At 44.6% G+C, this 23,063-nt stretch overlaps 1 protein-coding gene across 2 annotated transcripts in view; it reads right to left on the bottom strand.

Moving 5' to 3' along the window:
- Positions 1–23,063, bottom strand: part of LOC122555435 (glucose-6-phosphate exchanger SLC37A1) — a 111,791-nt gene that overhangs the window by 11,722 nt on the left and 77,006 nt on the right. The window contains exons 13-18 of one of the 2 annotated variants that reach the window (XM_087992435.1): positions 22,432–22,494; positions 21,526–21,611; positions 19,048–19,096; positions 10,588–10,661; positions 9,319–9,397; positions 4,319–4,416 (exon numbers count right to left, since the gene is read on the bottom strand). In XM_087992435.1, coding sequence (XP_087848561.1) covers positions 4,319–4,416; positions 9,319–9,397; positions 10,588–10,661; positions 19,048–19,096; positions 21,526–21,611; positions 22,432–22,494 — 449 coding nt within the window. Of the gene's footprint in view, positions 1–4,318; positions 4,417–9,318; positions 9,398–10,587; positions 10,662–19,047; positions 19,097–19,413; positions 19,476–21,525; positions 21,612–22,431; positions 22,495–23,063 lie in introns of those variants that run through there. The other variant, XR_015758774.1, reaches the window with a different exon arrangement.

The raw sequence follows: 23,063 nt of genomic DNA, 5'->3' as shown, positions 1-23,063 counted from the left end.
GGGAAAAATATAAAAGAGATCTAAGGGGCAACTTTTTCACAAAGAGGGTGGTACGTGCATGGAATGAGCTGCCAGACGAAGTGGTGGAGGCTGGTACAATTGCAACATTTAAGAGGCATTTGGATGGGTATATGAATAGGAAGGGTTTGGAGGGATATGGGCCGGGTGCTGGCAGGTGGGACTAGATTGGGTTGGGATATCTGGTCGGCATGGACGGGTTGGACCGAAGAGTCTGTTTCCATACTATACATCTCTATGACTCTATGAGCAGGGCAGTAGGCATAGTCAATATAGATTTCAGTAAGGCCTTTGATAAGGTTCCACATGGTAGGCTGACCTGGAAGGTTAGATCACATGGAATCCAGGGTGAGCTGGCAAATTGGATCCACAATTGGCTTGATGGTAGGAAGCAGAGAGTAATAGTGGAAGGATGTTTGTCAGACTGGAGGCCTGTGACTAGTGGAGTACCTCAAGGGTCGGTGCTGGGCCCATTACTGTTTGTTATCTATATCAATGATCTGGATGTGAATGTACAAGGTATGATTAGTAGGTTTGCTGATGACACTAAAATATGTGGTATCATGGACAGTGAGGAAGGTTGTCAGAAATTGCAGCAGGACCTTGATCAGCTTGGGAAGTGGGCTGAGAAATGACAAATGGAGTTTAACATAGATAAGTGTGAGGTGTTGCATTTTGGAAAGTCAACTCAAAGTAGGAGTTTCATGGTGAATGGTAGGGCCTTAAGGAGTGTAGTGGAACAGAGGGGCCTTGGAGTTTAGGTGCATGGTTGTCTGAAAGTGGAGTCCCAGGTAGACAGGACAGTGAAGGAGAGTTTTGGCACACTGGCCTTCATCAGTCAGGGCATTGAGTATAGAAGTTGGGAAGTTATGTTGCAGTTATACAAGACGCTGGTGAGGCCGCACTTGGAGTATCGTGTTCAGTTTTGGTCACCTTACTACAGGAAGGATGTTATTAAACTGGAAAGACTGCAGAAGAAATTTACCAGGATGTTGTCAGGAGTCAACAGTCTGAGTTATAGGCGAAAGTGAGGACTGCAGATGCTGGAGATTAGAGTCGAGAGTGTGTTGCTGGAAACGCACAGCAGGTCAGGCAGCAGCCAAGGAGCAGGAGAATTGATGTTTCGGGCAAAAGCCCTTCATTTTTGCCCAAAACATTGATATAAGGATATAGGGAGAAGTTGGACAAGCTTGGACCTTTTTCTTCAAAGAGTGTAGGAGACTGCAGGGACATCTTACAAAAGTGTATAAGATCATGAGAGGCATGGATAGGGTGAATGCACTCAGTCTTTGGTATGCATATGCAATGAGCTGCCAGCTGAAGTGGTTGATGTGGGTACATTAACAACATTTTTTTAGATTAGATTAGATTACATTACATTACAGTGTGGAAACAGGCCCTTCGGCCCAACAAGTCCACACCGACCCGCCGAAGCGTAACCCACCCTACATTTACCCCTTACCTAACACTACGGGCAATTTAACATGGCCAATTCACCTGACCTGCACATCTTTGGACTGTAGGAGGAAACCGGAGCACCCGGAGGAAACCCATGCAGACACAGGGAGAACGTGCAAACTCCACACAGACAGTCACCTGAGGCGGGAATTGAACCCGGGTTTCTGGCGCTGTGAGGCAGCAGTGCTAACACTGTGCCACCGTGCCACCCAATAATACATGAATAGAGAAGGATTAGAAGGATGTGGGTCAAGTGCAGGGAAATGCGGTTAGCGTTAATGGACATTTTGGTCGGAATGGACCAGTTTGGGACAGAGGGCCTGTCTCCATGCTGTCGGACTCTATGGTAGGTCATCAGCCATCCTATTGATAACTGCTAGCCCTCATGATTCAGGTCACAAAGCCAGATAGATTCCTGTGTCTGCAGCTACGGTAAATCTTGCATTATATGGAGTGCATGATGGTGGTTGTCTTTCTCTCACTCGATGTTGAATGGAGGGACTACCAGAAGTACTGGGAACTGCATGCATAATTTCCAGGAGTTCTGATGGAGGTTCACTATTCTATGGAGTTACCTTAACAAAGACATTCTATTCTTACAAAGACATTCTGGTTTAGACACTTGTTTCTGGCTTCCTATTAGCCTCCAGGTATCTGGGTAGACATGTATGTGCATAAAGCCACTGGTTTTGGTGTTGAAAGCAGTCATCAAGTTTGGAATGGAGTGGTGAGGACTCCCCTGAGCCCAGCAGTAACAGTAGCTGAGACTATGATTCATTTTAAATAATAATCAACAATGATGAGGCAAATTTTAACTTGGAAGGTATAAAGATTCATTCGGAGGCACTCCCATCATCTAGATGGGAATAAATGGTGTCTTTGCAGCTTGATCTATAGTGATGGAGTGACAAATCATTTCCTCAATGGCTTTAGGGATCCATGACCAAGAAACCAAATTCTGTGCTCTGGCCTGGTACTTGGTGATAGCCAATCTTCTTAGCTGAAGTGTTGGAGGACGTCGAGCTGCAGAATTCTGGGTTTGCTTAGTCCTTCATTATGGAAAAACACATTGTCCAGGGCTCTGAAGTACAGACATTGTCTGAATTGCTGTTTGAGAATAAAATCTTTGAGACTATAAACTGGCCAACCTTTCAGACAGCAGTCCTGTATCAGTCTGCAATTGTTTTCTGAGTTTGCTGATTGCAGTTGCTAGTAACTGCATGGCCAAGGAAGCAGGACTTTCCATACCCTCAGCAAAAACCAAAATCCTTGTGAACATCACCAGGTTTTCATCTGTCAATGTCATGGGATCCTTAGTGCCTCTTAAGCCCTAAACATTACTTAACCTATTTAGTCTCCTGTTAAGCTTCTGAGACTTTTCACAGCTTGGTTCAACTGGCTCAGGTCTGTTCAGTTTGTAGGGAGCTGTTTGGTTTAGCAACTGGAAACATCCCTGAACACCGGCTACTGGTGACAACACTGACTCCATTTTCTGTTGCCCTTCTCTAGAGCCTTCCTTGGGGTGAACCTTTGACAAATTGATCTTAGCCAAATGTGGTAAGCCATTCTCAGTGTCCCCAGGCCTATGAATAACTTCAGGAAATAAGAGCTGAATTGACCTCATTTGTCCTGGATTTGCAATTCATCCTCATGAGTGACTTATAGATCTGAGCAAGCTCTCTGGTTACTTCTGAGAGATACAGAGTGTCTCTGATTTTCCTCTATCTGCACTGAAGCACAGATGCAGCTGTCCCTTGACCGCCAGTTAAGAGCCTCCTGAACCGTGAAACTGAACTGATGATGGCCAGAGACTTCAGCCACCAATCTGTCTCTGAAGGAACTGATATATCTCCTTCAGCAGCAGTTAATGTGCTTTATGGCTATTAACTATAATGTCTAGATTCCAGGCCTCTTAGTGCCTCTTAATATCTAAACATTACTTAGCCTACTTAGTCTTCTGTTAAGCTTCTGAGCTTTTTCTGTGTTAAAATGGCCCCTCCTCCAAAATGAATTGGATTTGGTACTGGGTAATGAACCTGGCCAGGTATTAGATGTGGAGGTAGGTGAGCACTTTGGTGATAGTGACCACAATTCGGTTAAGTTCACTTTAGCGATGGAAAGGGATAGGTTTATATCGCAGGGCAACAGTTATAGTTGGGGGAAAGGTAATTATGATGTGATTAGGCAAGATTTAGGATGCAGAGAATGGGGAAGTAAACTTCAGGGGATGGGCACAATTGAAATGTGGAGTTTATTCAAGGACCAGCTATTGCATGTCCTTGATAAGTATGTACCTGTCAGGCAGGGAGAAAGTGGTCGAGTGAGGGAACCGTGGTTTATTAAAGAAGCTGAATCTCTTGTCAAGAGGAAGAAAGAGGCTTATGTTAGGATGAGATGAGATGGCTCAATTAGGGTGCTTGAGAGTTACAGGTTAGCCAGGAAGGACCTAAAGAGAGAGCTAAGAAGAGCCAGGAGGGGACATGAGAAGTCTTTGGTGGATAGGCTCCTGGAAAACCCTAAAGCTTTCTATAGGTATATCAAGAATAAAAGAATGACTTGAGGAAGATTAGGGCCAATCAAGGACAGAAGTGGGAAGTTGTGCATGGAGTCCGAGGAGATGGGGAAACGCTAAATGAATATTTTTCATCAGTATTCACACTGGAAAAAGACAATGTCGTCAAGGAGAATACTGAGATACAGGCTACTAGACTAGGTGGGATTGAGGTGCATAAGCAGGAGGTATTAGCAATTGTGGAAAGTGCTTGGAGGGTTCCGCATGCCTAACATACAAAAGATGATTAGCTATTGAGAGTGAGATAATGGACAACATATTTCTACTCACCAAAAAAGCAAAGGCATCTGCAACCATCAGCATATAAAAAACATTGTTCCACCCTGTGGGAGAGATGAGCCCTGCTAACAGAGGTCCTAAAGCAGCACCTGTCGGTGAAAGAAGGATAAAGCAAGAGTCCGTCAATCTCCTGAGCATGACAGCACAACAATAGGAAACTGCAAAAATTATGGACTGACACACATTTATCTCAAAGATCTTTGATGGCTCAGGAGCAGCAGATACTAGCAGGAAAAATGGACAATCTTTATCATGATCATGTTGCATTTTGTAATGGGCATTAACTTGCAAAATCTAAATTAAGTTTAGTTGCCACTGATAAATATTTACATTTACAGTCCCAAAGGTAACACCAGCTGCACTATTGGAGGTGGCATGTTAAATAAAAGGGAATAGGCACAAAAGATGCCAAACATTGTAGCCAGAAATGAGATCTGAAGCAGGATTTCAGAAGTACTGCAACTGTGATTAAATTGACAGCTTTATTGGATATGATGTGGAGGTGCCTGTGTTGGACTGGGGTGGACACACCATACCAGGTTATAGTTGACCTGATGAAGGAGCAGCGCTTGGAAAGCTTGTGAATTCAAATAAACCTGTTGGACTATAACCTGGTGTCATATGACTTCTGACCTTATATGATGCAGAGAAGTGCTGAGGACAATAATACATACTAACTAGAACAATTTTAAAACTGAGAGGGGTTGTGTTAAGGAACCAAAAGAATCAAAATCATCCAAAGCATCTCATGGATGGTCAGTTTTGAGCTGCAAGACCTGTTCTTAATCCAAACTACAACCACAGTTACTGTGACTACACATCCTTACACCCTGCTTCCTGTAAAGACTCTATTCCATTTCCCCAGTTCCTTCGTTTCCATCACATCCATTCTGATGATGCCACCTTCAATAAGGGGATCTCTGAAATGTCCACCTTCTTCCTCAACCGAGGATTCGCCAGCACCGTAGTTGACAGGGCCCTTAGCTGGGTCTGATCCATCTCCCACTCTTCAGCCCTCACCCCCTCTCCGACAACAGCGATACGGTCCACCTAGTCCTCACCTACCTTCCCACCAGCATCCACATCCATTTCCCCTACCTCCAGTGGGATGCCACCACCAGACATTTTTCACCTCCCCTTCCCTTGTTAGACTTCCACAAGCTGGAAATGTGTTGCTGGAAAAGCGCAGCAGGTCAGGCAGCATCCAGGGAACAGGAGAATCGACGTTTCGGGCATAAGCCCTTCTTCAGGAATGAGGAAAGTTTGTCCAGCAGGCTAAGATAAAAGGTAGGGAGGAGGGACTTGGGGGAGGGGCGTCGGAAATGTGATAGGTGGAAAGAGGTCAAGGTGAGGGTGAAAGGTCAGACTGGGGTGGGGACGGAGAGGTCGGGAAGAAGATTGCAGGTTGGGAAGGCGGTGCTGAATTCGATGGATTTGACTGAGACAGGGTGGGGGGAGGGGAAATGAGGAAACTGGTGAAATCCGAGTTCATCCCTTGTGGTTGGAGGGTTCCTAGGCGGTTGTTGTAGGTACTGGTTGTCCTGGTTGGGTCCAAGTTTTGTTGGTCGGAACGTAGTCCGGAGTCCGTGCGGGATAAGTCGGTTCCGTAGGCAGGTGCTGAGGAAGGAGATGTGGCTGTGGTAGCGAGTCTGTTTGAGAATGTGGCTGAAGAGCTTCTGTGCAGAGGAGATGACCTGGGGGGTGCAGTGAGAGAGGGACTCACTGAAGTCTTTGTAGAGAGAGGAAGAGAGCTTCTTCAAGGAAGGCATCCTTGTAAGAGGATTCGCAGTAGGTTGAAATCTTTGAGGAGAAAGTGAGTTCTGCAGATGCTGGAGATCAGAGCTGGAAATGTGTTGCTGGAAAAGCGCAGCAGGTCAGGCAGCATCCAGGGAACAGGAGAATCGACGTTTCGGGCATAAGCCCTTCTTCAGGAATGAGGAAAGTTTGTCCAGCAGGCTAAGATAAAAGGTAGGGAGGAGGGACTTGGGGGAGGGGCGTCGGAAATGTGATAGGTGGAAAGAGGTCAAGGTGAGGGTGAAAGGTCAGACGGGTGGGGGCGGAGAGGTCGGGAAGAAGATTGCAGGTTAGGAAGGCGGTGCTGAATTCGATGGATTTGACTGAGACAAGGTGGGGGGAGGGGAAATGAGGAAACTGGTGAAATCCGAGTTCATCCCTTGTCCTCTGCACAGAAGCTCTTCAGCCACATTCTCAAACAGACTCGCTACCACAGCCACATCTCCTTCCTCAGCACCTGCCTACGGAACCGACTTATCCCACACGGACTCCGGACTACGTTCCGACCAACAAAACTTGGACCCAACCAGGACAACCAGTACCTACAACAACCGCCTAGGAACCCTCCAACCACAAGGGATGAACTCGGATTTCACCAGTTTCCTCATTTCCCCTCTCCCCACCCTGTCTCAGTCAAATCCATCAAATTCAGCACCGCCTTCCTAACCTGCAATCTTCTTCCCGACCTCTCCGCCCCCACCCGTCTGACCTTTCACCCTCACCTTGACCTCTTTCCACCTATCACATTTCCGACGCCCCTCCCCCAAGTCCCTCCTCCCTACCTTTTATCTTAGCCTGCTGGACAAACTTTCCTCATTCCTGAAGAAGGGCTTATGCCCGAAACGTCGATTCTCCTGTTCCCTGGATGCTGCCTGACCTGCTGCGCTTTTCCAGCAACACATTTCCAGCTCTGATCTCCAGCATCTGCAGACCTCACTTTCTCCTCATAGACTTCCACAAGGACCTCTGGAGAACCCTGGTCCACTCCACCTTCACTCCCACATCCCCCCATAGCTTCAGGGCACCTTCCTCTGCAACCTCTGAAGGTGTAACACCTGCCCATTTCCCTCCTCAGTACCCAACGGCCCAAACATATCTTCCAGGTGAAGCAGCACTTTACCTGCAACTTCTCACAATCTAGTCTACTGCATTCGGTGCTCACAATGTGGTCTCCTCGACATTGGGGAAACGAAGCATAGACTGCTTTGCAGTTCGTAAAAAAAAGACCCTGAGCTTCTAGTTGTCTGTCACTTCAACACCCCACCCTGTTCCCTGGCCAACTGCTGTGTCAGACTTGCTACAATGCTCCAGGGAAGCTCAGCTCGAGCTAGAAGAACAACACCTCATTTTCTGTTTGGGAACTTTACAGCCTTGGACTCAATATTGAGTTCAACATGCTTGAGACACCTTCGCCCAGGCCCTTACCCCAACCCTCACACACTAGGCCTTATTATCACATGGTCTGCCATTACACACCACTAATTGTTAGCCACCAGTAGTCCCATTAGCAGCTATTCATTCTCCCAGCCTGATCATTATCAGCTCCTTTGTCTATCCAACCATCGTGCTCTCTCTTTGGGCTTTATCTCCACCTATTGTTCACTCCTTACCCTCACGCCCAACTACATTCTGCATAAAAACCAACTTTAACCCAGCTACCATCAGTTCTGAGGAAGGGACACTGGATCCGAAACATTAACTCTGATTTCTCTCCACACACGCTGCCAGACCCATTGAGCTTTTCCAGGAATTTGGTTTTTTTCCTGTTCCTAATCCATCCCATTCAGCACAGTCATGATGCAATATGATACAATGGAGAATGCCCTCAGTGTGAAACTGGGACTTGGTTTTCACAAAGACTGCGCAGTGATCACATTCCTAATATAGCATGGACAGATACATTTGATACATATCGTTTTTTTTAATATTCATTTTTTGGATGTGGACGTTGCTGGCTGGCCAGCATTTATTTCCTGTCCTATCTGCCTTCTTGAACCGCTGTGGTCCATGTGCTGGGGGCTGACCCACAATGCCCTTAGGGAGGGAATTCCGAGATTTTGACCCAGTGACAGTGAAGGAACGGTGATATATTTCCAAGTCAGGATGGTGAGTGACTTGGAGGGGAATTTGCAGGGAGAGGTGTTCCCATGTAACTGCTGCCCTTATCCTTCTAGATGGAAGTGGTCATGGATTTGTAAGGTGCCGTCTGAGGATCGTTGGTGAATTTACGCAGTGCATCTTGTAGATAGTACACACTGCTGCTACTGAGCACCAGTGGTGGAGGACGTGGATGCTTGTGGATATGGAGCTAATCAAGTGGGGGCTGCTTTGTCCTGGATGGTGTCAAGCTTCTTGAGTGTTGTTGGAGTTTCACCCACTCAGGAAAGTGGGGAGTATTCCATTACACTCCTGACTTGTGCCGTATCGATTGTTGAGATCAAGCAAATTATTCCCTCACAATCACAAGAGATCTACAGTAACCAGCTGTTATCATTTCAGTGATGAAGTCAGCGTTTCTCTTTTAAGTTCAACTCATGTGAAAAACAACCCTCATGTATTTAGTCTGCGATAATCCTAACCCAAATATGTGGTAGTCATAGTTCTGAAGTCTGCTGAATGGATCTAGTTTAACTAATTGTCTGTGTTATCAGCTAGCAATGTGAAGTATGAAACAAATAATCATCAGTGTATGATTGATATGTGCTGTGATTAGCTTTAGTTGGGTCTTTGGTGACATTCCTAGATGAATTAATACATTTCAATCATGCTTCTTCACATCGCAACCTGTCCATGAAAAAAATGGGTGGATTGAGTGAATTGCCCAGGCCCTCCCTTGTAATGACAGGATAAGGTGTAATGGTGACATGGTGTAATGGTGACATGGTGTAATGGTGACATGGTGTAATGGTGATATGGTTAAAAATCACACAATACCAGGTTATAGCCCAACAGGTTTATTTGGAAGCACTAGCTTTTGAAGCGCTGCTCCTTCATCAGGTGGTTGTGGACAATGAAGGAGCAGCGCTCCCAAAGCTAGTGCTTCCAAATAAACCTGTTGGACTATAACCTGGTGTTGTGTGATTTTTACCTTTGTACACCCCAATCCAACACCGGTGTTTCCAAATCACGGTGATATGGTGTAATGGTGATATGTTGCCTTATGTTGTGTAATGCAGCAGGGATGTTCAAACACCTACCAATGGAGCCAGTACCATCAATGATTGCAGTCACAGTGGACAGAGCTTTGGAATTTCCCATTAAACTCTTGTGTGTGCCCTGAAATCAGAAATCATTCAGGATTAAAAGAACAGAATTATCAGTGGCAATTTTTGGGGTACCTAGCCTATGCAATAGAAGCACTAACCAGGTAAAATATAATCCCGTTGGTCTGCTCACCTCAGGCAAACAGGAAAATCTCAAACCAAGAACAAATCACAAATTACATTCAAGATAGAAGACATTTGGGTCTGTATTAGTGAGGAACGTTGCTGAAAGATTCAGTTTAACTACTCAGCTTGTACTTATATTTCCTGAAATGGTCTTTTCTGACTGGAAGACTGCAAACTTCTTGTGATTTACAAAAGGAATAAAGCCACAAGATTCCATTATTTAAAACAGATGGCATTCTACAATACAAAAGACAACAAAGAGCTGGGGAAAATATATATGGATATCTATATTTTTGGGCTATGCAGAGAGCAGGAAGATATTGAACCATTCAGACACTTTAGAGATTACGCAAGGATTTTCTCATGGTTTTAAAGGGAACCCATGTGGTTTACTGGGAAAAAAATAATTTCATGTAGGCTGTATCCTGTCTTGATTACAGAAAGACAAATTTCTTTGGAAAATAGTCAAGTGAAACATTTACAGATATAAGGACTGGTTTATTGCTGATTCAGTTAGGATTTGCCTGGAAAAATATAAATTTACAGCCACAGGTTCCTCGCAATATAGGCAGTTAATAGAAACAAGTTCTATGATACATTACTGAAATATCTGACAAAAATGGAAGATGGGGATATCTGGGAGGTAATGAACAGGTTGGTCAGGAAAAATGGTGAGACAGGAGTGCCTTAGGGAGAGTTTTCCACAGACTAAAGCCTGGAATGCTGAAGGCACAGCTGCTATGTGCATTGAAGAGAGTCAGTGGATCTACATGAGAGTAAGGTTGGAAGAATGCCTCTTGTCTTCATCTCTCCAAAATAGTCCAAGTTTGCAAACTTCAGCCCTGGCTTTCCTCCAATGCCCACATCCTCCAACCCACCATCAGCAGTTTTTCATCCACATTTCCCTCACATATCTTCATCACTCTCTCTCACCCCATTTACAATGCTCCTTAAAACCAAACTCTGTGGTTAACGTTTAGGTCACCTGCCCCAGTGTAACTGCGAATTACAATGATCTGAGCCAGCCTTGGACATGATCATGGTTGCTGTTCTGGTGGAAGAGCATTCAGTACTCACCAAATCAGCAGACACTGCAGTTGTGATGAGTGCATATGGTCCATTCACTAATGCCCCGCAGCCAATCAGCATAACTACAGAACAAAATTGAGGCAGGAAACATTAATCTGTATAATGACAAGGTGTGAAGCCTGAATGAGCATGAGCATGGGAAGTGAGGAACTACAGTAAGATCACACTTGCCCATGACTGTGTGGAACCAGCTCGAGGGAAAGGCTCACAGCCTTCTTGAACCACTACATTAAGTATTCGTCGCTTCAATGGGAGAATGCCAATTGGGAGTCCCAGGGTATATTTCTACTGGATACGGCAGTTTTCAAAGATTCTCAGGGCAGGCAGGAATGTGGAGTTAAGACCACAATCAAGCCTGATCTTATAGAATAGTGGTGCAAGTTAGAGGGACCGAATGGTTTACTCCCAGTTTTATATATTCATACAAATGAAGTTGATGCTGGAAATTTTGGCTTCATTAAGATGGATAAGTCCCCAGGGCCAGACCAGATTTATCCCAGGCTGCTCCGGGAAGTGAGAAAGGAGGTTGCTAAGCCGCTGGCGAAGATCTTTGCCTCCTCACTCTCCACGGGAGTCGTACCGGAGGATTAGACGGAGGCGAATGTTGTTCCTCTTTTCAAGAAAGGCAATAGGGAAATCCCTGGCAATTACAGACCAGTCAGTCTTACATCGGTGGTCAGCAAGGTTTTGGAAAGAATTCTGAGAGATAGGATTTATGACTATTTGGAAACGCATAGTGTGATTAAAGGCAGTCAGCATGGCTTTGTGAGGGGCAGGTCATGCTTCACAAATCTTATTGAGTTCTTCAAGGAGGTGTCAAAACAGGTTGACAAAGATTGAGCAATGGATGTGGTGCATATGGACTTCAGCAAGGCATTTGATAAAGTTCCCCATCGTAGGCTCATTCATAAAGTCAGGGAGTATGGGATACAGGGAGATTTGGCTGTTTGGATTCAGAATTGATTGGCTGACAGAAGCAGAGAGTGGTTGTAGATGGAAAGTATTCTGCCTGGAGGTCGCTGTAGAGTGGGGACCCATAGGGCTCTGTTCTTGGGCCTCTGCTCTTTGTAGTTTTTATAAATGACTTGGATGAGGAGGTTGAGGGGTGGGTTAGTAAATTTGCTGATGACACAAAGGTTGGAGGTGCCGTTGATAGTATCGAGGGCTACTGCAGGCTGCAGCGCGACGTTGACAGGATGCAGAGCTGGTCTGAGAAATGGCAGATGGAGTTCAACCTGAATAAATGCAAAGTGATACATTTTGGAAGGTCGAACTCGAATGCTGAATATAAGATTAAAGACAGGATTCTTGGCAGTGTGGAGGAACAAAGGGATCTTTGTGTTCAATGACATAGATCCCTCAAAGTTGTCACCCAAGTGGATAGGGTTGTTAAGAAAGCATATGGTGTTTTGGCTTTCGTTAACAGGGGTTCGAGTTTAAGAGCGGCGAGGTTTTGCTGCAGCTCTACAAGTTCCTGGTGAGATCACACTTGGAATATTGTGTCCAGTTCTGGTCGCCCTACTATAGGAAAGATACAGAGGCTGTGAAGAGGGTACAAAGAAGGTTTACCAGATTGCTGCCTGGACTGGGGGGCTTGCCTTATGAAGAGAGGTTGACTAAGCTTGGACTTTTCTCGCTGGAGAGAAGGAGGAAGAGAGGTGACCTGATCGAGATATACAAGATAATGAGAGGCATGGATAGACTCAATAGCCAGAGACTTTTCCCCAGGGCATGATTGACTGGCACGATGGGTCATAGTTTTAAGGTGTTAGGAGGAAGGTATAAAGGGGACATCAAAGGTAAGTTCTTTATGCAGGAATGCATGGAATGCATTGCCAACAGTGGTGGTGGAAGCAAAATCATTAGAGACATTTAAGTGACTGTTGGACATGCACATGGAGAGCAGTGAATTGAGGGGTGCATAGGTTAAGTTATTATATTTTACATTAGGATTAAATCTCGGCACAACTTCGTGGGCCTAAGGGGCCTGTCCTGTGCTGTACTTTTCTATGTTCTGTGTTCTATATGTATGCAGTCCATGTGCTGTATGTTTGACCCAAGAGTCAAAATAAGTCATCTTTATTTATTGAGACCACTTAAGGTTTTCTCCAGCCTACTCTTGGATTCTCATTCATTAGATAATGCCATAACATTCCTCTTTGGCATTGGTGTTGATATGTGGAATATTGGACTTTTGCATGAGCAGAACTAGAATTCATCAATATCATCAATAAACATCCAAGCTCTATTAAGCAATGACAACATCCTAGTGAGCCTTGCACAGACAGAAGCATCAATTTCTTAGACACTACTCTAGTATAAGACGCAGACATTACCAAAGTTTTTGGTTTCAAAATAATGGAAACATTTCTACACACAAAATGCCATCATGTGAAACACACTTTCTTCAGAACAGTGAGGTCAGAGCTAAAGTACTTCCATTGTACATGCACGAAGCTGGAACATTTTAACCAGCCATATAACACTGTCCACTGCATCGTGAAAGTTAATCTCAGATTTAATTTTAACAATTGAGTGTGTTTATTTTGTTAGGGTTTGCCTCATTCTTTGCTCGCAGCTCCTGAATCTATGTAGGATAGGTATCTAAACTAGATATCCCACATTAACTTAGAAGAAAGTGACTACCTCAATGACTTGAAATTTTCCTAGAACATAACAGTTAGGCACAGCAGTACGGAATTCAGCCCCTTAAGCCTTCTTCACCATTTACAGTCATAGAGATGTACAGCATGGAAACAGACCCTTCGGTCCAACCCATCCATGCCGACCAATTATCCCAACCCAATCTAGTCCCACCTGCCAGCACCCGGCCCATATCCCTCCAAACCCTTCCTATTCATATACCATCCAATTGCCTCTTAAATGTTGCAATTGTACCAACCTCCACAACATCCTCTGGCAGCTCATTCCATACACGTACCACCCTCTGCATGAAAAAGTTGCCCCTTAGGTCTCTTTTATATCTTTCCCCTCTCACCCTAAACCTATGCCCTCTAGTTCTGGACTCCCCGACCCCAGGGAAAAGACTTTGTCTATTTATCCTATCCATGCCCCTCATAATTTTGTAAATCTCTATAAGGTCACCCCTCAGCCTCTGACGCTCCAGGGAAAACAGCCCCAGCCTGTTCAGCCTCTCCCTGTAGCTCAAATCCTCCAACCCTAGCAACATCCTTGTGAATCTTTTCTGAACCCTTTCAAGTTTCACAACATCTGTCCGATAGGAAGGAGACCAGAATTGCACGCAATATTCCAACAGTGGCCTAACCAATGTCCTGTACAGCTGCAACATGACCTCCCAACTCCTGTACTCAATACTCTGACCAATAAAGGAAAGCATACCAAACGCCTTCTTCACTATCCTATTTAATACAATCACAGCTAATCTAACACCTCTGTTTAAGAAGGGAAGGCAACAGAACACAGGAAAGTAAGGGCCAGTTAGTCTGACCTGCACCGTTGGTATGAGATTATGGAAGTGCATAGTAAAACAGGGCAGAGTCAGCACGACATCACCAAGGGGAAGTCATGCTTGACAAATCTATTAGAATTCTTTGGGGTCGTGATGAGCAATTTAGACACAGGAGAGCCAGTGGACGTCATTTATTTGGATTTCCAGAAGGTCTTGGGCGGCACAGTGGTTAGCACTGCTGCCTCACAGTGCCACAGAACCGGGTTCAATTCCCGCCTCAGGCGACTGACTGTGTGGAGTTTGCACGTTCTCCCCGTGTCTGCGTGGGTTTCCTCCGGGTGCTCCGGTTTCCTCTCACAGTCCAAAGATGTGCAGGTAAGGTGAATTGGCCATGCTAAATTGCCCGTAGTGTTAGGTAAGGGGTAGATGTAGGGGTATGGGTGGGTTGCGCTTCGGCGGGGCGGTGTAGACTTGTTGGCCTAAGGGCCTGTTTCCACACTGTAATCTAATCTAATCTAATCTAGTCTTTGAAAGGTGCTGTACAGGAGACTGTTAAATAAGATAAGAACCCATGGTGTTCGGGGCAAGGTACTGGCACAGACAAAGAACTGGCTGACTGGCACAAGGCAGAGGGGTCTTTTCTGAATGGCAGCTGGTGAACAGTGGAGTTCCGCAGAGGTCTGTGTTGGGATCTCAGCCATTCACGTCAAACATTAACCATCTGGATGAAGGAACTGAAGGCATTGTTGCTAAATTTGCTAATGACACAAGGATAGCTGAAAGGGACAGGTAGTGTTGAGGAAGTGGGGAGACTGCAGAAGGACCTGCTCGTTGAGCAGAATTGACAAAAAAGTGGCAGATGGAATACAATGTGGGAAAGTGTGATATTATGCAGTTTTGTCGGAAGAATAGAGGCATAGACAAGTTTCTAAATGGGGAAAGGCTTCAAAAATCCAAAGCACAAAGGGACTTAGGAGTCCTAGTTCAGGATTCTCTTAACGTGTAGGTTCACTTGGCAGTTGGGAAGGCAAATGCAATGTTTGCAATTATTCTGACAGGGTTATAATATAAGAGCAGGTATGTACTGCTGGAGCTGTATAAGACTCTGGTCAGACTGCATGTGAAATATTGTGAGCAGTTTTGGGCCCCGCATCCAAGGAAGGATGTGCTGGCCTTGGAGGGTATCCAGAGGAGGTTTATAAAAACAATCCTACAGTTGAAGGGCTTGTCAAATAAGGAGCGGTTGAAGACTCTGGGTCCGTACTCGATTGAGTTTAGAAGGGTGAGGGGGATCTGACTGCAACTTACAGAATACCAAGAGGCCTGGATAGAGTGGCTGGGGAGAAGATGTTTCTACCAGGAGGACAAACTAGGACCCGAGGGCACAGCCTCGGAATGAAGGGACAACCCTTTGGAATGGAGATGAGGAGGAATTTCTTCAGCCAGAGGGCAGTGACACTGTGGAACTCATTGCTGCAGAGGGGAGTGGAACCCAAACCAAGTGAACCCCCAAAAGCGAGTGCTTCCAGATAAACCTGTTGGACTATAACCTGGAGTTGTGTGATTGTTAACCAAGTAATTAAGTGTTTTTAAGACAGAAATAGATGGGTTCTTAATTAGTATTGGTATGGAGGGTTACGGGAGAAGGCAGGAGAATGGGGTTGAGAAACATATCAGCCATGATTGAATGGTGGAGTAAATTTGATGGGCTGAATAGCTTAATTCTATTCCTATATCTTATGGCCTTATAGCTGACATCATCTCAGTCTGAGCTCACTTTTGTGCCCACTGTCCACAACACTTCAACCCAATACTAAATAAAAATGTGTCCATCTCCTTCTCAATGTCCCAAAATCCACCACAGTCAGGGCAGTGAATGTGAAAGATTCATGACCCTTTGACAGAAGTAATTTCTCAACTCTGTTTCAAATCTGCTACCCTTTATCTTAAAACTACAGATCGCGGCACCAGTGGGAGCATACTCTCTACGTTTACTTTATCAATCCCCCTTATCGTCTCACAAACCTCACTGAATGGTATGTATGTAGTTAGAGGTGGGTGCTGCGTCAGAAAGGGTGGGAGAGGGGGAAACCCTCATCACATCGAAGAAGTATTTCAATGTGCACTTCTGATGTCAAGGTATACAAGGCTTTAGGCCAAGCGCTAGGAAATGGGATTAGAATAGTTAGGGGATTGTGTTTAACTGGTACAAGCGCGAGGGGCTGAAGGGGACTTTTCTGTACTGTAGATCTCCATGACTCTTTTACAACATTCCCCTGCTTCAGTACTCCATTTCTTTAGCAATAAACGCCTAATCTGCACCAGACTGATTCCCGGGAAGGTCGGACTGACATCTGACAAAAGGCTGGATTGACTGGGCTTGTATTCGCTAGTATTTAGAAGAACAAGGGGGAATCTCATAGAAGCATATAAAATTCAAATGGGACTGGACAGGCGAGATATGGAAAAGTCCTGAACTAGGGATCACAGTCTAAGAATAAGGGGTAAGCCATTCAGGACTGAGATGAGGAAGAACTTCTTCACTCAGAGAGTGGAATTCTCTCCCATAGGAAGCTGTTGGGGCCAGTTCATTAGATAGATTCAAGAGGAAGCTGGACGTGGTCCTTGCAGCTAAATAAATCAAAGGGTATGGAGAGAAATCAGGAATGGGACACCGAAATTGCATGACCAGCCATGATCATATTGAATGATGGTGCAGGCTTGAAGGGCCGAATGGCCTACTCCTGCATCTATTTTCTATCTTTGGACTGTGAGAGGAAACTGGTGCACATGGAGGAAACCTACACAGGCATGGGGAGAATGTGCAAACTCCACACAGACTGCTGCCTGAGGGTGGAATGGAACCCCAGTCCCTGGCACTGTGAGGGAGCAGTGCTCACTGACCCACCATTTTGTGTGGTTCTCTGATTCTACTGTATATGCCCATTTAACATAACTGGTGATAAATACTTATAGGGTGAACTTTGGGAGGGAATATGGAATCACAAGGGAAATGAGATGAGAATAAACAGTATCAATACGAAGCTGGAACTGATACAAGTTCACTGATCTTATCTGTAATGGAGTTTCTCTAACTGTTTTGGTGTTGGATTTTTCATTCAGTTCTCCCAACTTCAGTGACCCCAAGGCCTGTCCTATCCAGGTTTTGAAAGAGATGACCAAATGCAAAGGGTACTTAAAAAAACCCAAAGATCTGACGATGCTGGAACTCAGAAATGAAAACAGAAATTGCTGGGGGCTATCATTCTCACTCTCTCTCTCTCTGTGCTCCATTGCCACCTACCTGAACTTTAGCACACATACTAACCTTTTCCCAGCTACTACCAGTTCTGAAGAAGGGTCACCTGACCCGAAATGTTAATACTGCTTTCTCTCCATAACTGCTGCCAAAAAACTGAGTTTTTCCAGGAATTTGTTTTGTACAAAGTGACGTAGATAGATTGAGGAAGTTGACAAACACCTGGCAAATGGGAATATGTGAAACTGTCCATTTTGGTAGAAAGAATAAAAATGAAGAATATTTTCTAAATAATGAGAGGCTGTGGAGCTCTGAGATATCAAGGGATCTGGTGTCCTAGTGCATGAATCACAGGTGGTTAGCACACACGTACAACAAGTGATCAGGAAAGCTCATAGAATGTGATAGTTTATTGCGAGGGGAATTGAATGTAAGAGTAAGGAGGTCATGTTTCAGTTTTACAGGGCATTGGTGAGTCTGCATCAGGAGCACTGTGTACTGTACTGGCCACCATATTTAAAGGAGATGCTATCTAATGTGTTTAAACCAGTTCAGACTAATATCTGGAATGAGCAGATTGCATTCTGAGGAAAGGCTAGACAAACTAGGCCTATATCCTATGGAGTTCAGAAGAGTCAGAGGTAAATTAATTGAAACATATGAAGATCTAGAGGGAATGACTAGACAGATATGGAAAGGATGTTTCCTCTTGTGGGAGAATCTAGACCTAGGGGTCAAAGTTTAAAAATAAGGCCCTTTTAAGACAGAGATAAGGAAACATTTTAGATTAGATTAGGTTCCCTACAGTATGGAAACAGGCCCTTTGGCCCAACAAATCCGCACCGACTCTCCGAAGAGTAACCCACCCAGACCTGTTTCCCTCTGACTAATGCACCTAACGCTATGGGCAATTTAGCATCGCCAATTCACCTGACCTGCACATCTTTGGACTGTGGGAGGAAACCGGAGTACCCCGAGGAAACCCACGCAGACACGGGGAGAATGTGCAAACTCCACACAGTCAGTCGCCCAAGGCAGGGATTGAACCCGGGTCCCTGGCACCGTGAGGCAGTGGTGCTAACCACTGAGCCACCGTGCCGCCTAAAACATGCTTCTACCTCACCATTTACCCTCCCTGCAAACTGCGCCTCTCAGACACCCCTGGTGTTGAATACTTTCAATCTGAACTCACAGGCACACTGCAGATTGCCATTTATTTTTCTCTCAGAGAGTTTTCAGTCTTTGAAATTTCTTTCCTCAAAAGATGCAGAATCTTTAAATATTTTAAGGTATAGTCTGTTCTGATATAATGTGATAGTTCCATCCCCGTGTGATCTTGCAATATAAATTGCTTATTAGCAGCATCATTTAAACTAATGGGACTGGAACTGCATTATAGCCAAGACAGGTAAGGAAAGCTCGCACTATACAAACAATGGTCTAAATTCTTCAATCATGTTATAGCCAATTTGTGTTGAAGAAATTCATGGAATAGCAGAACCGACTGTAGAAGTTAGACAGGTTCCTGATTTCCAAAGGGGTGAAAGAATATTGGGGAAATGAAGCAGTGTAGAGCTGAGGTTCAAGTCAGATCCGCGATGATCTTATGGGAGGCAGAGCAGCTTTGAAGGGCCGATTGACCTTTTGCAGCTCCTGGTTTCTATGTTCTTTTGGCAAATTCACGTTATACCTGAGAATCACATTGAGGAAACTTCAGGCTCAGAGTTGATCGGTCCAACAGAAACAGGACTCAACTTACCAACAATGGCTTTCAGACTCATGTAGCCAACCGCAGAAAATACGTAGAGCTGTAGGAATATAGATGTAATATTTAGCTGTTATCTTAACAGTTTGTTCTAACTAATTTTTACCATCAGAACCTCCTGTGTTCAGTGGAGTGAGCTGTGCAAGAGGAAACAAATTGATTCAGCTGCTAAATATTTACTGCCATCAGTATGTGCATACACATTAACCTGTCCAAATTGTCAAATGGTTTCAGATGGCAAAGACTGTACAACTGTTTCCACTGGTTGATAAATTGGTAACAAGAGAGCACAGAGAATTATCACTAAAATAAAGTGGGCAAAGCAGAGCAAGGCCAGGATAGTGAACATAGAGATCAGACCTGCAGAAAGGTAGCTCAAGGTCAATTGGCATCTTTAAAAAGCAACTGGATCGATTCGATATCTGTGGACAAGAGAATTGACAGGTACAGAGACATTAATAGCACTGACTGGTTGACTCGCAGAAGAGGAAAGGAAATGAAGTTGATGAACAAGAGGTGGGAATATGACCAAAGGAAGAATAGAATGAGCTGAAATGAACTTTGAATGGAATTGGTTTGATGGACTGATAATATTTTCTCATTCTCAGCCTCATGTCTAGGGTGTTGAGGCTGGTGAGAAATTTCAGGGCAGCACAGAGGGAGAGAAGGCCACGCACAAGACCAATGGGCAACTATTCTGGAGGTCGTGATGCTATGGCTGGGTCAGAAACTAGAATCAAGGCACTCAGTGAAACCTCAATGTAACTGGATGACAATGTGTTTGAAAGGCAGGGGCAGAGGATGAAAGTTGGCCAGGAGTTTACAAGGAATGGCAGGATTTTCTAGGAGGTTATGATTGTGATAGTGGGACAATTCACAAGGATAGTAAAAGGATGAGGTTCAAAAGGAGGATCTGCAAAATTAAGGTGGGGCTAGAAGAACACCAAATGCAGGTAGGGAGTGACATGGAGATGAGCTGGATGACAGCTCAGGAGAAGCAGCTAATGAAGCAGAATTGGGATGAGATGTGACGTCACAGAGTGTATAATGAAAAAGTACACCATGATCTAATCACATTGTGCAAAAAATGCACAATAAAGGAGGAATTTGTGAGGATGATGGCTGAATATGTCAGGGCGATGCTGCAGACAGAGTGAGTAGAGAACGATTGAGTCAGTTGGTAAAGAGCAGGGGTTTTCTTGCACTAAACAGTGGAACTGAGAACACGGAAGGTGGATAAGCTTGATCTGCAAATGGAGAACCATTTCTTGTTGCACAGCACAATCACTTCTGCTCTTTAACCCATTAATCCCTTGAGGAAGGTGATCATGAGTAACTCATGGGATTGGTAGGGGCATTGCAGATGAAGGGCAGGCATTTTTGGATGTGTTTACTGATTAGAATACAGGAAGATACTGGAAGGGGGAATATTTGGAGGATTTTTGGCAATAGTCTGAATGATGGAGAGAGAGGGAGATGGTATAAGGAAAAGAATTGTCACTCTAATCAGTCAGTGTGTGTGGGACCCATACCCCAGTGAGAGTCAGTGTGTGTGGGACTGTCCCCCAGTGAGAGTCAGTGTGTGTGGGAGCCATACCCCAGTGAGAGTCAGTGTGTGTGGGACTGTACCCAAGTGAGAGTCAGTGTGTGTGGGAGCCATACCCCAGTGAGAGTCAGTGTGTGTGGGACTGTACCCAAGTGACAGTCAGTGTGTGTGTCCCTGTGAGAGTTAGTGTGTGTGGGAGCCATACCCCAGTGAGAGTCGGTGTGTGTGGGACTGTACCACTGTGAGAGTCAGTGTGTGTGTGGGAATGTACCCCAGTGAGGGTCAGTGTGTGTGGGACTGTACCCCAGTGAGGGTCAGTGTGTGTGTGAATGTGGCCCTGAACATGTTTCAACTAACATTAAAATTAAGTGAAATTTGAATTTTGGGTTCTGACAATATTCAAAGTAAGCATGTAACAATTATTGCAATTCACTCTTCTATGACACCTGACAGATTTCTCGTTCAAATGTAACCAATTCTTACAGAGCCTGACAGGGTAGTTATGAAAACGTGGTTCCTCTGGCTGGGGAGGGGAGAGTAGAGTAGGTCAGGGTGATGTTTAGAACCAGTCATATAGTCTCAGGTTAATATGTTAACATATTAATGTGGTCTCAGGTTAAGTGGTAGACTGTTAGGACATATGCAGAAATTACATCACTCAGAATAGGTGAATTTTTGGAATTTCTACCTTAGAGGACTGTGAAAGTTCAGTTGTCGTGCAGGCACAACAGAGAAACTGATCGATTTCTGAATGCTAACAATATGGGATAGCATAAGAATTCAGGGTTGAGGTAAATGATCAACCATGATCTAGAATAGCAGCACAGGCTCGAGGGGCTGAATGGCCTATTTCTGCTCCTACATAATGATGAGTCAAAATGTTCAATTTATGCTTCTTTATAAGTATCATGAGCAGCAGGTCTTACTGTTGGTGCAGCCAGCAGCAACATCACTCCACAAGTAGTTGCTCTCTTTTTTGTGTAATCAGATATCACACCCGCAAGGATTCCACCTGGAAACAGAAACACAAGAACAGAAACACGGTCATGTTGGCAGTGCTGTGGGGAACCTGCCCATTGCCACCAGCTACCAATGAAGTAGCCAAGTGGGTTTAAAAGTGACAAATGGAACAATCCTGTGACACAATGTCTCAGTGATGGTGAGGGGCCAGGGCAAAGAGACGAAATAATGCAGGAGCAGGCAGGTAATGATATAATGCTGTGAAATAGAGAGAAACACAGAGGCCTTGGGTTATTGTCTCAGCAGATTCCGAGGATGGATGGACAGGTTAGTAAAGTGGTTACTAAGGCATAGAGGAGTTTTGACTTTTTAATCAAGGCACAGAACAGAAATATATAACATAAATACATATGTCAGAGAGCAAGCGTGAGGAAGTCAGTGTGAGATATGTGAGGTACAGAGCAGGCTGAGAGGTAAGGGGTACAGACCCATAGAATAGGACAACAGGCAAAGGATATAGCTGTCCATAAAATCAGATTTGCTGCTTTATATTTTTTCTAAGCACCCTGTTCAGAGATGTGATTACATACCTCTGGAGCAGGTGGGACTTGAACCCAGGTCTCCCGGATCAAAGGATGGGGCAGGGAAACTACCATGACGCCACAAGAATTTGATTTGTTGTCAGCTGACTACATCCAGGACACCAAAGGTTGTAATATTCAAAGTGTCTAACAGACTAAACAGCTCATCGTATGTTTGCAGTTCAGCAATTCATGTTATACCATGGCTCACTTTCCAGCTGGTGTTCTTTCCTTTGGCTAATGTTTAAAAAGAAATAAAATCTGATGATAAGTAATTTGGAGGATTCATACCTATGATTCCACCTACATCAAACAGCGTTGAAAGATCTCCAGCTTTCTTGGCTTCAAAGTGTTCTGGAAATACAAAATAAATCAAATTGGAAATGGGTAAACATTTCAAACTCTCAGTGTGCGCAGGTTTCTCATTGCCACCTATCAGTCATTGCCTTAGGGGGATGCCATTTTCAACTCTATTTTAAACAACAGTTTTCCTTTGTTATAAATATGGAAAGGGTAAACTGGTCCTCATTGCCTCATCAATACCTGGGATGTGGGCAGGTTTGGAGGGATATGGGTGGGGTGCTGGCAGGTGGGACTAGATTGGGTTGGGATATCTGGTCGGCATGGAGGGGTTGGACCGAAGGGTCTGTTTCTGTGCTGTACATCTCTATGACTCTATGACTAACAGGGACAATATCTGGGATGTGAGCATCACTAACAGAGACAATATCTGTGATCCTTCTTGACAAACAGAGGGTTTGTACAGCCACTTTATATGATAGTTAAGGTCCAACCTCCATGGCAATGGGATTGAAGTACTGACTACTTCATGTTTATTTGTGAAATCACACTGTGTTTATATTTCATTGAGCACATGCACAGTATTTTAGAGAAGGCAATACAAGAGCACTCTGTAGTTTCTA

This window comes from Chiloscyllium plagiosum, unplaced genomic scaffold, assembly GCF_037043375.1.
Source record: "Chiloscyllium plagiosum isolate Xiang-an unplaced genomic scaffold, Cpla_swu_hap1 HiC_scaffold_12, whole genome shotgun sequence".
Taxonomy (NCBI): domain Eukaryota; kingdom Metazoa; phylum Chordata; class Chondrichthyes; order Orectolobiformes; family Hemiscylliidae; genus Chiloscyllium; species Chiloscyllium plagiosum.
Note: the sequence above shows the minus strand (reverse complement) of the source record. Positions and strands in the feature narration are given on the sequence as shown.